The 12,073-nt window shown below is 39.4% G+C and overlaps 1 protein-coding gene across 1 annotated transcript in view; it reads left to right on the top strand.

The window, feature by feature from the left end:
- Positions 1-9,535: 9,535 nt before the first annotated feature.
- Positions 9,536-12,073, top strand: part of rell1 (RELT like 1) — a 41,599-nt gene continuing 39,061 nt past the window's right edge. Inside the window, exon 1 of the mRNA XM_022211155.2 lies at positions 9,536-9,747. Coding sequence (XP_022066847.1) covers positions 9,723-9,747 — 25 coding nt within the window. The 5' untranslated portion in view covers positions 9,536-9,722. The remainder of the gene's footprint in view (positions 9,748-12,073) is intronic.

Raw genomic sequence — 12,073 nt, 5'->3', positions numbered from 1 at the left:
ACTAATATAAATAGTAATACCGTCATCCTCATCCTCATTAATGTGAATAGTAACGGTTATTTTGTTCTGTCATTTAGAAAGTTGATATAGAAAACAAAATGCTGAAATCAAGGTCCTCTTACTAATACGCATATTCTAGATACACTGTCAATTGCACACTCTAGTATTTTGTTGGACTGGGGGTGTGTCACACATTTAGTGTGGCATCGTTTTGATGAGCTTCTGCAATGTCACAACATTTGTTTCTGTCCAGAGTTGGACAGGTCGCCAGTCTGTCGCAGGGCTACATATACAGACAAACAATCACTCTCGCATTCACACCTACGGGCAATTTAGAGGAATTAGTTAACCTTAGCATGTTTTTGGACTGTGGGAGGAAGCTGGACCACCCAGAGAAAACTCATGCATGCACAGGGAGAACATGCAGAAAGATCCTGGGAAAGCCGGGACGCGAACCAGGGATCTTCTCGCTGCAAGGCGAAAGTGCTAACCACCACCCCACTGTGCAGCCCATCGCTACTCTACCAGGTTTTAATAATGCACTGGACAGTTTTTACCCTGATTTTAGTAGTTTCAGAAATCTCCTTAGTTGTTTTCTTTGCTTGATGCAGGCCAATAATTTGACCGGTCTGAGGCAGATTAGCATCCTGTCCATGACCACAGGAAATGTCATCCAACATGTTTGTTGAAGAAATGAGAAGCTCCTCTCTGCATCAGCTCAGGTTAAATAAGTTGTTGCCAGCTGAAACAAATTGCAGTAATTATCCAAAGAAGGCTCTTATCTGTTTGCTTAGTTTAATCCAATCCAATCCAATTTTCGTTGGAAAGGCAGTCTATTAACTGTTGTGTTCATCCTCATCTATACAAGTTGCAGTAAATTTATAATAATAATATTTTTAAGGTTCATTCTTGACTTTGGAAGTTGTTCCTCTTACTGTTTTTTTCCCCCTTATTAGGCTCAATTCTTCTTCTTCTTCTACCAGCTAAAAAGGTTATGCTGCAGGGTTGTTTGGGATGCATGTTCCATGCACAATAATTATTTAAAATATTATGTTGACTAAAGAATGCTCCCACAATTGCAAGAGACATCAATGAAAAAATAAGACCAAAAAAGGAGATTTAAATGTAATAATTAAAAATATGATAAATTTAAATAATAATTTTAAAATATTTTCAAACGTTATTTTCTCCTATTTTTTTTAGATTTTGGTCTCAGGACAAGTAAATTTACACAACAACTGCATGTTTTAGTATTTTGTACATAGATTATTTGAAATTTGATGGGTGGGACATAAAATGCCCTCCAATTCTGGAATGACCCATACAGTCTCAAATAAACAAAGCTTTATATGAAACCAATGAGAGCCTGCATGATTTTCAGTACCTCGGTGCCAATAATACACTAAATCTGCCCTGTGGCCTGTTTACCAGCGTTGAAAGCTGCACAGGGCTGTTTGTGTTGCGCGTTTGCGTCGTATTTACGGCAACCGCGAGGCCCGACATGCACAATTCAACGTGCTCTCAGCCCGGTGACGTCACCGGCTATGCTTGCCCTCTGCGAAGGCACGAGGCAGTGGAGTGGTTTTTGAGTAGCTGTAAACAGAGCAGATGTAGGGCACATGCCAGGGTATAAATAACCATTAATACAATGATGTACCTTATATCTTCAACAGGAGTGGATTTATTTAACAGGATGTGCAAAGAAATCATAAGAAATCTAATAAATGAAATCAAATGCAAAATATCATATCATGAATATAACAGCACACTACTGTAGTGGACATCACTGGTAAACATTTAGTCATAACTACAGAAGAATAAACATGAAGTACATTTATTATAGTATTTACTTGCTGATTGATTCAAACTCTTCACCTCATTCAAAATCTCCTCAGACGTCTAAATGCTCCACTTTATCTTCACCAGTCAGTGGTTTACTTGGCGTCTCTGCCATTTTGTGGATATAAACTTGCAGTTGGCTGGTCTGGGCTGTTGCTGCAAATGGCTGTGGAGCTGTGAGCCCTGGGTGCAGCTGCACAGAGCTGCAGCATTGTGCGTTATTCACTAGTAATTATATATGCACGATGTATGAAATGCTATTAAGCATGCATTCTCGAACGTTTTTGTGCATGAATGTGGTTTTGAATTACTCTCGAGAGGAGACGGCGAAGCAAAAGCACAGGGTTTTAATGGTTTTACATTAAATTTGACAGACTGTGATGGACAGTTGTTTGTACATTGCAGCTGCTATAAAATTGGTTTCAATCTGACTTGGTAATTATTAGCTTGGATTTATGATATGCTGGTTTTGTTGTATCACTGAAAGTCTGCATAAATACAGTGGCTTGACTCCACTTTGAGTTCCAGACAGTGAGGCACATTTACTGTAATGCTACTTTTAAATATTATGCTTTCTTATTCACTACTAGAAAATCTGGACACATCTTCTCATTCAGTGTTTTTTATTTAGTTGTATTATTTTTCTACACTGTAGATTAATACCGAAGACAAACACTGGTACAAAGTTAAGTGGTGAACTGCCAGAGGTTAAAAAAAGTAAGGTTATCCAAAACTGGAGAAAAAAAGGCACATTTCAGAATTACACAAAAAGGCCTCTTTCAGGGAACAAGACATGGGTTTACAACTTAAAGTTGTTCTGCAGCAATGGAGGGTGATCAAGCCTTGAAAGTTGGTGCTACCAAATCCTACAAGTACCCCAACCTTTCTTCATTACTTACAACCCCCTCTGTCTGCATTAAAGTAGTGTTGGAACACAACATGGCATCATACCCGCCAGAGCATTATTTGAACAGTACTGTACTGCAGAAAGTAGTGAGTTGCAATAAACACAGTGAAGAAAAGGCAATGAACAATAAAAGAGAGACAGACCATCATAACACTTTAAAATGTAGCTCTTTCCTATAGAGAAATTGCGACAAAAGTCAAGGTGTCAGTGAGTATAGTTTTCTTCATCATCAAAAGACAGTCAGAAGACCTAAAGCCACAACAGAATCAGAAGACAAGTTTCTGAGAGTCAACAGCTTGGTGATAGGCGGCTCACAGGACAACAGCTTCAAGCACAGCTTAATAGTGGTCTTAGTAAGAATTCTCAGTTTCAACTGTGAAGAGAAGACTTGGAGTTGCAGGTTTGACAGGTGGAGTTACAGCAAGAAAGTCATTGCTAAGATGTCAGAATAAGAAAAAGAGGCTTGCCTGGGCCATGAAACACCACCAATGGACTACTGAAGACTGGAAGAAGGTGTTATGTTCTGATGAATCAAAATTTGAAATCTTTGATTCATCACACAGGATTTTTGTACGCCGTCGAGTAGGAGAAATGATGATTCCTCAGTGTGTGACATCAACTTTCAAACATGGAGGAGGAAGTGTGATGGTCTGGGGCTGTTTTTGTTGGATCCAGGGTCGATGACTTGTACAGAGTGAGAGGAACCCTGAACCAAAACGTCTACCACAGCGTTCTGCAGCACCATGCAGTACCCTCTGCTATGTTCCTAGTTGGTCAGGGGTTCATCCTACAGCAAGATAATGACTCAAAACATAAGTCCAAGCTGTCCAATGCCAGAACCACCTAAGGGAAAAAGAACAAGATGGTAAGCTTGAAAACATGGAGTATGGTATCAGCACAGTCTCCAGACTTTAACCCCATGGAGCTGGTTTGGGATGAACTGGACAGAAGAGAAAAAGCAAAGAACCTACAAGTAACACACATTTATGGGAAATTCTGCAACAGAGTTGTTGAACTTTCTGAAGAATATTTGATTTTCATTGTGGAAAGAATGCCATGAGTGTTTTCAGCTGTTATATCTGCCAAAGGAGGCTACTTTGATGAATCAAAAGTTTAGAATACATTGTGGTTTCTAAATTGATTTTTTTAAATCTTTTTTTATTTGTTTGCTTGGTTATATAGAAGCTTAGAACTTATATATGCTTATATATTATTATAAAGAAGCTAGTCAGAGTCTTTCAGTTGAGACTAATAGAAGGACCGAGGCTTATGTGTGTCATTGAGTGCATGTCATGTTGAAAATTGCATTGCTGAGTAACTGTACTCAACATCAGAAATGCACATTTCATGACAGAATTAAACTGGTAAGCAAAGAGAGGTTTTTTTGTACTGGAAAACGTGTTTGTACAGGAAATCAAATAAACAATATCTGCCACCAGGGCCGGCCGCTGGCATAAACACTCTATGCCGTTGTTTATAGCCACATCCACTAGAGGGGGCCACACCACAATAAGTGTGTGAATCGCATTTTGTCCCTGTCTAGGATACATTTTTAAAAAGAAAATAAATATTTGCTGTCTATTTGCTATCATGTGCATGTGTGTTTTAACCCAATTACAAGCTGTGCACGTGATTTGGTAGTTGCCCTGTGCATGTTTTGGGGCCACAAAAAAAATCTTGCTTAGGGCCACCAAAGTCCTCGGGCCCTGTCTGCTACAAGTACCATGAATCAGTCTCAGGATGACGTGGATGTTCAAATGGAAGCAGCATAAATGTGTCCGATAGAGGGCAGCATTGTTAAGGTTTGATGATAGGGAAAACACAACATGCAGAATGGAACCAATACACGTAATTAAAGCTGAATTTTCAGTTGGAGTGACTATTTTAATCAAGATTTAATTAGTCATGTTGATTATTTCAGTTGATTAAACAAAAATAACTTTCTTTTCACCAAGTTTTGTTTTGTATCATTGTGGCGTGCAACTACATCTGGTTCAGAAAATACCACTAATTTTGACTTATGCATTCTATTTTTTTGCATTTTTTTTGTTAGTTTTGTAAATATGATGGGGCGTTTTAATGCTTTAAGTCACTATCAGAGATTAATTGATTTATTTGTTTAATATTACAATTCAATGGCACAGGGGAAATAACAGTGCAGATTTCAGACTTTAATCTTTAGTAGGTCCTAAAATATTGTTGTTCAAACATGGACTGACTTTTTAACGTGCAAAAACTGGAAATATTTTACAACTTGGAAAAAAGTTTGATATATTCAGTGTTTGATATATTGAGCCAAAATTTCACAAAGGTCTTTCTAAATATCCATATTTCATGCTATAAAATTTGAGGCAAATCAGATCAGGGTCAAGCAGAAATTGTTCCAAAATTCTGATCTGAGATGGACTGACCCAGGATACAACCTTGACTTACGAACTCATTGAAATTCTGACTTAAAAAACAACAAAAAGATATATTGTAACAATTCTTCTGCTTCCAGAGTGACTCATGCTGGTTCATCTGCTTGCTGTGCCGGTTCGTGACTGATCCAAAAAACAAAGGACTGTAAAGCAGGATTTGAGGTTAGCGAGGCAACTTCACATTTTTTTCAGCGGTTGATTTCTTACCAGGGCACGTCACCATGGTAACTCACGCTGCAAACAGTGGGTTATATTCCAGCAATCGGTTCTCTTGGCAGCACCATTCCCAGAAGATCCTGTGGAGTTTGGTGTACAGATATTGAGAAGGGAAGGTCAGAGGTTTTTTTTGTTTTGTTTTGTTTTTCATAGCTGCAAGCTATTTCAAGGCCGTTTCATTATCCTATATCCCTTTGCGTGGAAATATAATCCAAAAACAGAAACCGATTACAGCACGAGAAAATTGCACTTGTTGACCTTTTAAGATCTGCAGTCTCAGTCTGAACGATGTTTTCATATTTGCTCTGTACTTGCTTCAAAAATTGTTGAACGCCGCCAGGGCTGCAGATCGAAGAATAGGGCTAAAATGACCTCACATGCCATAAAAATGAGACGGAACATGCAATTACTGTTTTCATTCTTCACAAAAATTGCTTTATTCATTACTGGATTATTTGTTCTTCAAGCAATTGATCTTTTTTGTGAATTGCATAAAGAGTCAAGTCTGTAACTTCGATCTTATGTTGTGTATAGATAAATAAACAGATTCTTTAATAGGAGATTTACATGTAAGCAAATTATGGTCAACTGCCACTATGATAAGATCTACTTGTACATTAACAGAGCAATGATACTGATAACAGCATTAAATTAGACATTCACGCAGTCTGTTTTTTGTCAGCTTTTTTCTACTTTGTGTACAGCAACAGTGCAGCTTTTATTCTGTGTTAAATACCCCCCTACAAAAAGTACATAAAACACAAATAAAAGCTGAAATGTTAGTCTCTTGGCTCAAATTCATCTTTTTATATCAAACCCAAATGCTTTCAGTATATAGCAAAAATAAAGGAATTGGCCTCACTGCTCCAATACTTTTGGAAGGGACTGCATATTGAAACTACTCGTTTTGATTTATATAGCTAATGTGCCACTGGTCATCTGGAGACAACAGGAACTAGGTTCAGGAAGTGCAACTTAAGCTAAATAAGGCCATAAAACAAAATGATCCTGGTATGTTGAATTTGCTTTGCAGTACACAGTTAGCTGGTCTTAAACTAGACACTATCGTATTTCAGCTATTTTTGTATGTCACTGACACAGATAGAGGAGAAACCAGTCAAATTTCATGCGTGTAACACATCTTGATCTGCGCTTTTAAGAAGTTTGTTTAAAGAATTAAAAATGAATGCATTAAATACAAATAAGCAACGATGCAGGAGCTGCTTCCTGCAAGTTTGTGTCCAAAATGTGAGACTCCTATAGTGCAGAAAAGGGAACACAAATGAGCTTAGCGCTAACATTTTAAATCACATTCTCCCCTAGCATTTCCAGGCGTTACTGCTATTGATGCAACTGTGTCTGTATTGTTTTATAATGTGTGTAAAGCTGCTCTCTTATCCTGTTGCATATAAAACAGCAGGTAAGCCACTCTGCCGCAGGTAACATGCTGTTTTACTAATGTACTTGTCATTGTACATGAGCCATCATGCTGACTGTTAAATGGTTCCAGGTTTTGATAATTACAGATGTAATGACCTGATAGGAGAGGAACAAACTATCTGTCCATCTGATAACATGGTGGGTAATAAAAGCTTGACATCCAACTTCAACAAATGCGGCCGCAAAACGCAACTGAACACTTACCACAGCGAGCTGTGGGGCCCAAATGGCTGACGATGAGTGCTTGCCAAGCAACAATTAGCTACAGATGCAGGAAAATTTCATTTGACCACAGGTATATTTGAAAAAGTTCTGATTTCTGGTTCAAATTCAGCGATTGTACATTCAGAAAACAACAAGTCACAGTAACTGGTGTCACTTTAATATCAAATCAAATGTGCCTTTTCCTGTCTAAACATCACCCTGACTTGTTTGGTGACAGTGTGCTCTGGATTCATCACCAGCTCTGCTGACAAGATGATGGTCTGTTCACCTTCGCTGTGCTGAAGGCTGAGGTGAATCTGAACCCCTTCAGCTATTGGATCAGAACTCTGTTGACAGGAAGGATTACAGAGGAGGAAGGGACAGAGTGGAGAGGGTCGCAGCTTAAAATGATGGAGCAAATCATGTGAAAGAAACTGCTTATCTTGACACCAGACTGCTCTGTGCGGATTTTAGACCATCTGTCATGGGTCAAGAATGACAACTGCTCTGATGACTCTCCAGCATCAAAACTCCACCTGATCTCCTACAGCAAGGAACAGGAGCTAAACAGTGTTTAGGTTTAAATCTTACTTAGATTAAATATAGGGGACTAAAAGTGTGGCACTGTGATATGTTTTCCATATGATATCAACCAAATCCGAAAACAAAATTCCCACCTAACTCATCAGAATCACCTGTTTTTTTCTTCCAGGAAGCCAAGCAAAATTGTATGTTCATACTTTGAATATTTACCAAGTTTCAGACCCTTAAAGTACATAGGAGTGGATCGACATTTTGTGTTTCATCATTCATGTTACTTTTTCCGGCATTGCAGCATTTTTGAGGCTGCATCATTTCATACATAAAGAAGAATGCATCATTAATTTTACATGCCTGAAAATCACATTGGAGCCCCTTAACTAAATCAATTTCACATCTCTTCCAAGTACCAAAATCATCAGGGTGCGTAACTTTGTAAGTTTTTCTATTTTTTTCTTGTACATCGTCTCAATAGACTCCAAACCAATCAAGTGCTAATGAGGCTTGGATGCACTGGAGCTGCAGCCATGCTCAGCTATATTTAACAGAAGATCCTCTGCCTCTGTATCTTTGCAGTTAGGATAGCTTTCTTGCACCAGATACTGCTGTCTTGTATTGTCCTGAGTGTGGGGGGAATTGTAAGCCACAGATGGACAGAGCCTGTCATCCCATTAGTATTCAGTGCTGAGCTGAAAGCCACAAATTCTCTTCTTAATGTAGACAAACCTTTTCTCTCCCACAGATATAAAGTCATCTGCATCTTAGGACAGACTGATCCAGATAACAGCAGCACCGATGAGGCATAACATTATGACCACCAGCCTAATATTGTGTTGGTCCCTGTCATGATGATAAAACTCCTCTGACCCAGTGGGGCACGGACACGGGACCTCTGTAGATGTCCTGTGGCACCAGTGAATTCTGTGGGTCCTGTGGGTTGCTGGGTGGGACCTATCTACACTCAACAAAAATATAAACGCAACACTTTTGTTTTTGCTCCTATTTTTTATGAGATGAACTCAAAGATCTAAAACCTTTTCCACATACACAATATCACCATTTCTCAAATATTGTTCACAAATCTGTGATAGTGAGCACTTCTCCTTTGCTGAGATAATCCATCCCACCTCACAGGTGTGCCACATCAAGATGCTGATTAGACACCATGATTAGTGCCCTCAATAAAAGGCCACTCTGAAAGGTGCAGTTTTATCACAGCACAATGCCACAGATGTGGCAAGATTTGAGGGAGCGTGCAATTGGCATGCTGACAGCAGGAATGTCAACCAGAGCTGTTTCTCAAAACGTTTTAGATCTTTGACTTCATCTCATAAAAAGTCGGAGCAAAAACAAAAGTGTTGCGTTCATATTTTGGTTGAGTGTAGATCAGGCTTATCCTGGTACATCCCATAGATGCTAAATAACATTTGGATCTGTGGAGTGTGGAACCCGGGTGAACATCTTAGCTCTGTCATGTTCCCCAGGCCACTCCTGAGCGTTTTTTGCGGTGTGTCGGGGTGTATTGCCCTGCTGAGGGTGGCGACTGGCATCAAGGACTGATGTTGCCATAGGGGGTGGGGGGTTGCTTGATTTGTAGTGTTTAGGTGGGCGGTACATGCCATCCACGTGAATGCCAGGACACAGGTTTCCCAGCAGAACATTGCATTATAACAAGATTATTGATCCTGTTCACTTCAACTGTCAGTGTTCATAATGTTGTGGCTGGTCAGTGTATAAACTAGTTTTTGGCTCAACATCCTGTAAGACTTTAATGGAAAAGCAACCAGGGAATGCAGCTGTCATATTAACAGAACAGAGTGCATGTGTGAAAGAGGGATTAGACTGAGCAAATTGCATGAAACTTTTAATATCTAAAACCCGCCATTAAAAAAAAAACAAAAAACAAACAAAACCGGAAGTAAGAGGGAGTGAATCCTCTCACAGCTCATCCTGTGTGCTGCTCTCTGTTGGAGGCTGTGCAGCTTTCAGCACAGGGCGTATCCGAGCTCTGGGAATCAGGAAACACGTTCATTCGTGTGACAAATCCCTCCTTCACTTTAGTTTGACCAGTGCTGGTGGCGACCAGACTTCCAACGGCCGCTTGGCAAAAACATCCTCCCCTCCAGACCGCTGGCCAGCTGCGGTCCTGTCCATCCATGGCCAATTCAAGCGCCGTTACTGGTAAGTTTCTGACTTTTTCCACTTGTTTCGGAGCGAGCCCTTGTTGCACCGTTACAGACATTATTGTGCTACTTTTTCAAACGTCAGTTTTCTTTTCGAAGAGTCTCACATGTCAGGGTATTGATGCGGAAAATAAACTTGCTAAGGTAGCTTGTTGGTAAAGTTTTATGAGGTAAACTGCACGAGAGGGGGACCATGCAACCAACGAAGAAGAAAGATGCAAACTAGTTTATGTCTGACAGCTACTTGAAAATGTTACGTTTTTAAACATGAAACACATATTTCCTTAACTATGAAGATGTTTAAAGGCTTAAATTACCCTACTGACACGAAAACTCGGTCAGTTTAAGCTTGCGTTTAGTGAGTCTTCTACATTTTCAGCACTGTTGTTGTGTTTCAGCAGGGCAGACCATCCTAGTTAACTTGCTTTTGACCCCGATAAAGTGAAAGTGTAGCCTCAAGGTTTTACTACACATATGACATTTTATTATTTAACTGACTACAATTCTCACAGGTTTATTGTTTCCAAGATGTCTGTGCTGTTGGCTTTATTTCACCAGTGTGTAGGTGTACTTTTCCTCCATTAAAAGCTGCTATTGGTCACTTTTTGACACCTTAAAACTGGCTTGAGAACTGTGACGCTTATTTTCTTTAAGGCTAAATGAGCTAAATTGAAGCTTAAATAGTGAGTGAGCTAACTGATCGATTCTGTTTTAGTTATTCATCAATGAATAAGCTGTCAAACATTTACCACTTACAGCATCTCATGTGAAAAGCACCTGATTATCTTCAGGGTCTGAATTGTTTATGATGCTGTTTAAGGAAATTCTGATTTGTTTTCGCACTGTATAGACTGAAAGAATAATCTGCATGCCTGCCAGTGTCTCTAAGATTATATACATCATGGAAATTGAGTGATCCAGTGAGGCAGAAGCAAGATGTAACTGCCAGATGTGTCAGAAATAGGTTTAGTAACCATTTAAATATGTTATATGTCGAAAAATGTATCTTTAATAAGTGTTTTGAATGCAACAATAAGCAGAACTCTATTTGTATATGTGAAATAACAGCTGGAATAACATGGACTGTTCTTAGCAAATGCTCCCCATTATTTTTGTTAGTTCATTATCCATAATTTTGAGTGGATTTTAACATGATATTTACTCTTATTTATGAACATTTTTAGGATTTGCAGGCATCACTGTCTCATAGGTATTGCTTCAAAGCACGGTGAAGCTTGAATTGGAGTACTGTAGGTGTCTCTGAATATAGAAATCTTTCTCTTTAGTTCCAGCCGCTGCTCTTCATAACCTTTATAGCCGGGCCTGTTTCCATTTTCCATGAGTCCACAGGAGTCTGTGGCTTGAAAAAGGCCACCGCTGAATTCACATGCTCATTCAATTAGACCCAGTCATGCAGCGCATTGGATTGGAAATAAGAAAACAGTCATGTCATGTGTGGTTGTGTGTGTATACAGTGCGAGGGTATGTCTTGGGATAGTTTCAAGGGTATGTCTTGGGATAGTTTCAGCTGTCTTCGTGACTTCCTGTAATCCTGCAGCAGGCAGAGTGTGAACATGTTCACATTTGAGCTGTGATGCCAGTTGCAGGCTGAGATACTTATTGCTGTGTGAGTCAGTGGTTCCCAACTTGGAGGTTGAGTTCCCTCGAGAGGTCCCAAGATAAATGTGAGGGGACACAAGATGATTAAAGGGATAAGACGGGAAATATCGGTTTATTTTCACCTCTTCTTTTAGGAAAACCTATCATGTCAGCAATATTATGTTACAGCTCCAACATGATGCAAAGTGAACCTTTAGCACTGTTTATGTAATCACGAGTAAGATTCATGTGTCAGGAAATGAGTAATTTCATCAGGGTGTGTGGTTTTCTACCTTTTTTTTTCCCTTGCACATAGTCTTAGTAGACTCCAAACCAATCAGGTATTGATGAGGCTTGGATGCACTGGAGCATTTATAAAGCTCGTAATCTTAGAAGATCCTCTGCTGCTGTGTCTTCTTTGCATGTTTTGTTTTGGCACCAAATGCTACTGTCTTGCATTCTCCTGAGTGTGAGGGGGATTTGTAAGGTACAGATGGACAGAGCGTGTCATCCCATTAGTATTCAGTGCTGAGCTGAAAGCCTCAAATTCTCTTCTTAATGTATTATTATATTCAGAAATAAACATAAAACATGTTCATTACTCAACAGCTGTGAAAATATAGTCATGATTGACAGCTATGCGGTGCATTTTTACAGCCATTCTCCAAGCGTTAATGAGCTCCTACACTATGTCTTGGGGCTGTTTTGATAATGAAACAAAGATT

The sequence above is a fragment of the Acanthochromis polyacanthus genome, chromosome 23 (assembly GCF_021347895.1).
Source record: "Acanthochromis polyacanthus isolate Apoly-LR-REF ecotype Palm Island chromosome 23, KAUST_Apoly_ChrSc, whole genome shotgun sequence".
In the NCBI taxonomy this organism is placed as follows: Eukaryota; Metazoa; Chordata; class Actinopteri; family Pomacentridae; genus Acanthochromis; species Acanthochromis polyacanthus.
The sequence above is the reverse complement of the archived record's forward strand: the minus strand, read 5'-3'. Positions and strand labels throughout refer to the sequence as shown.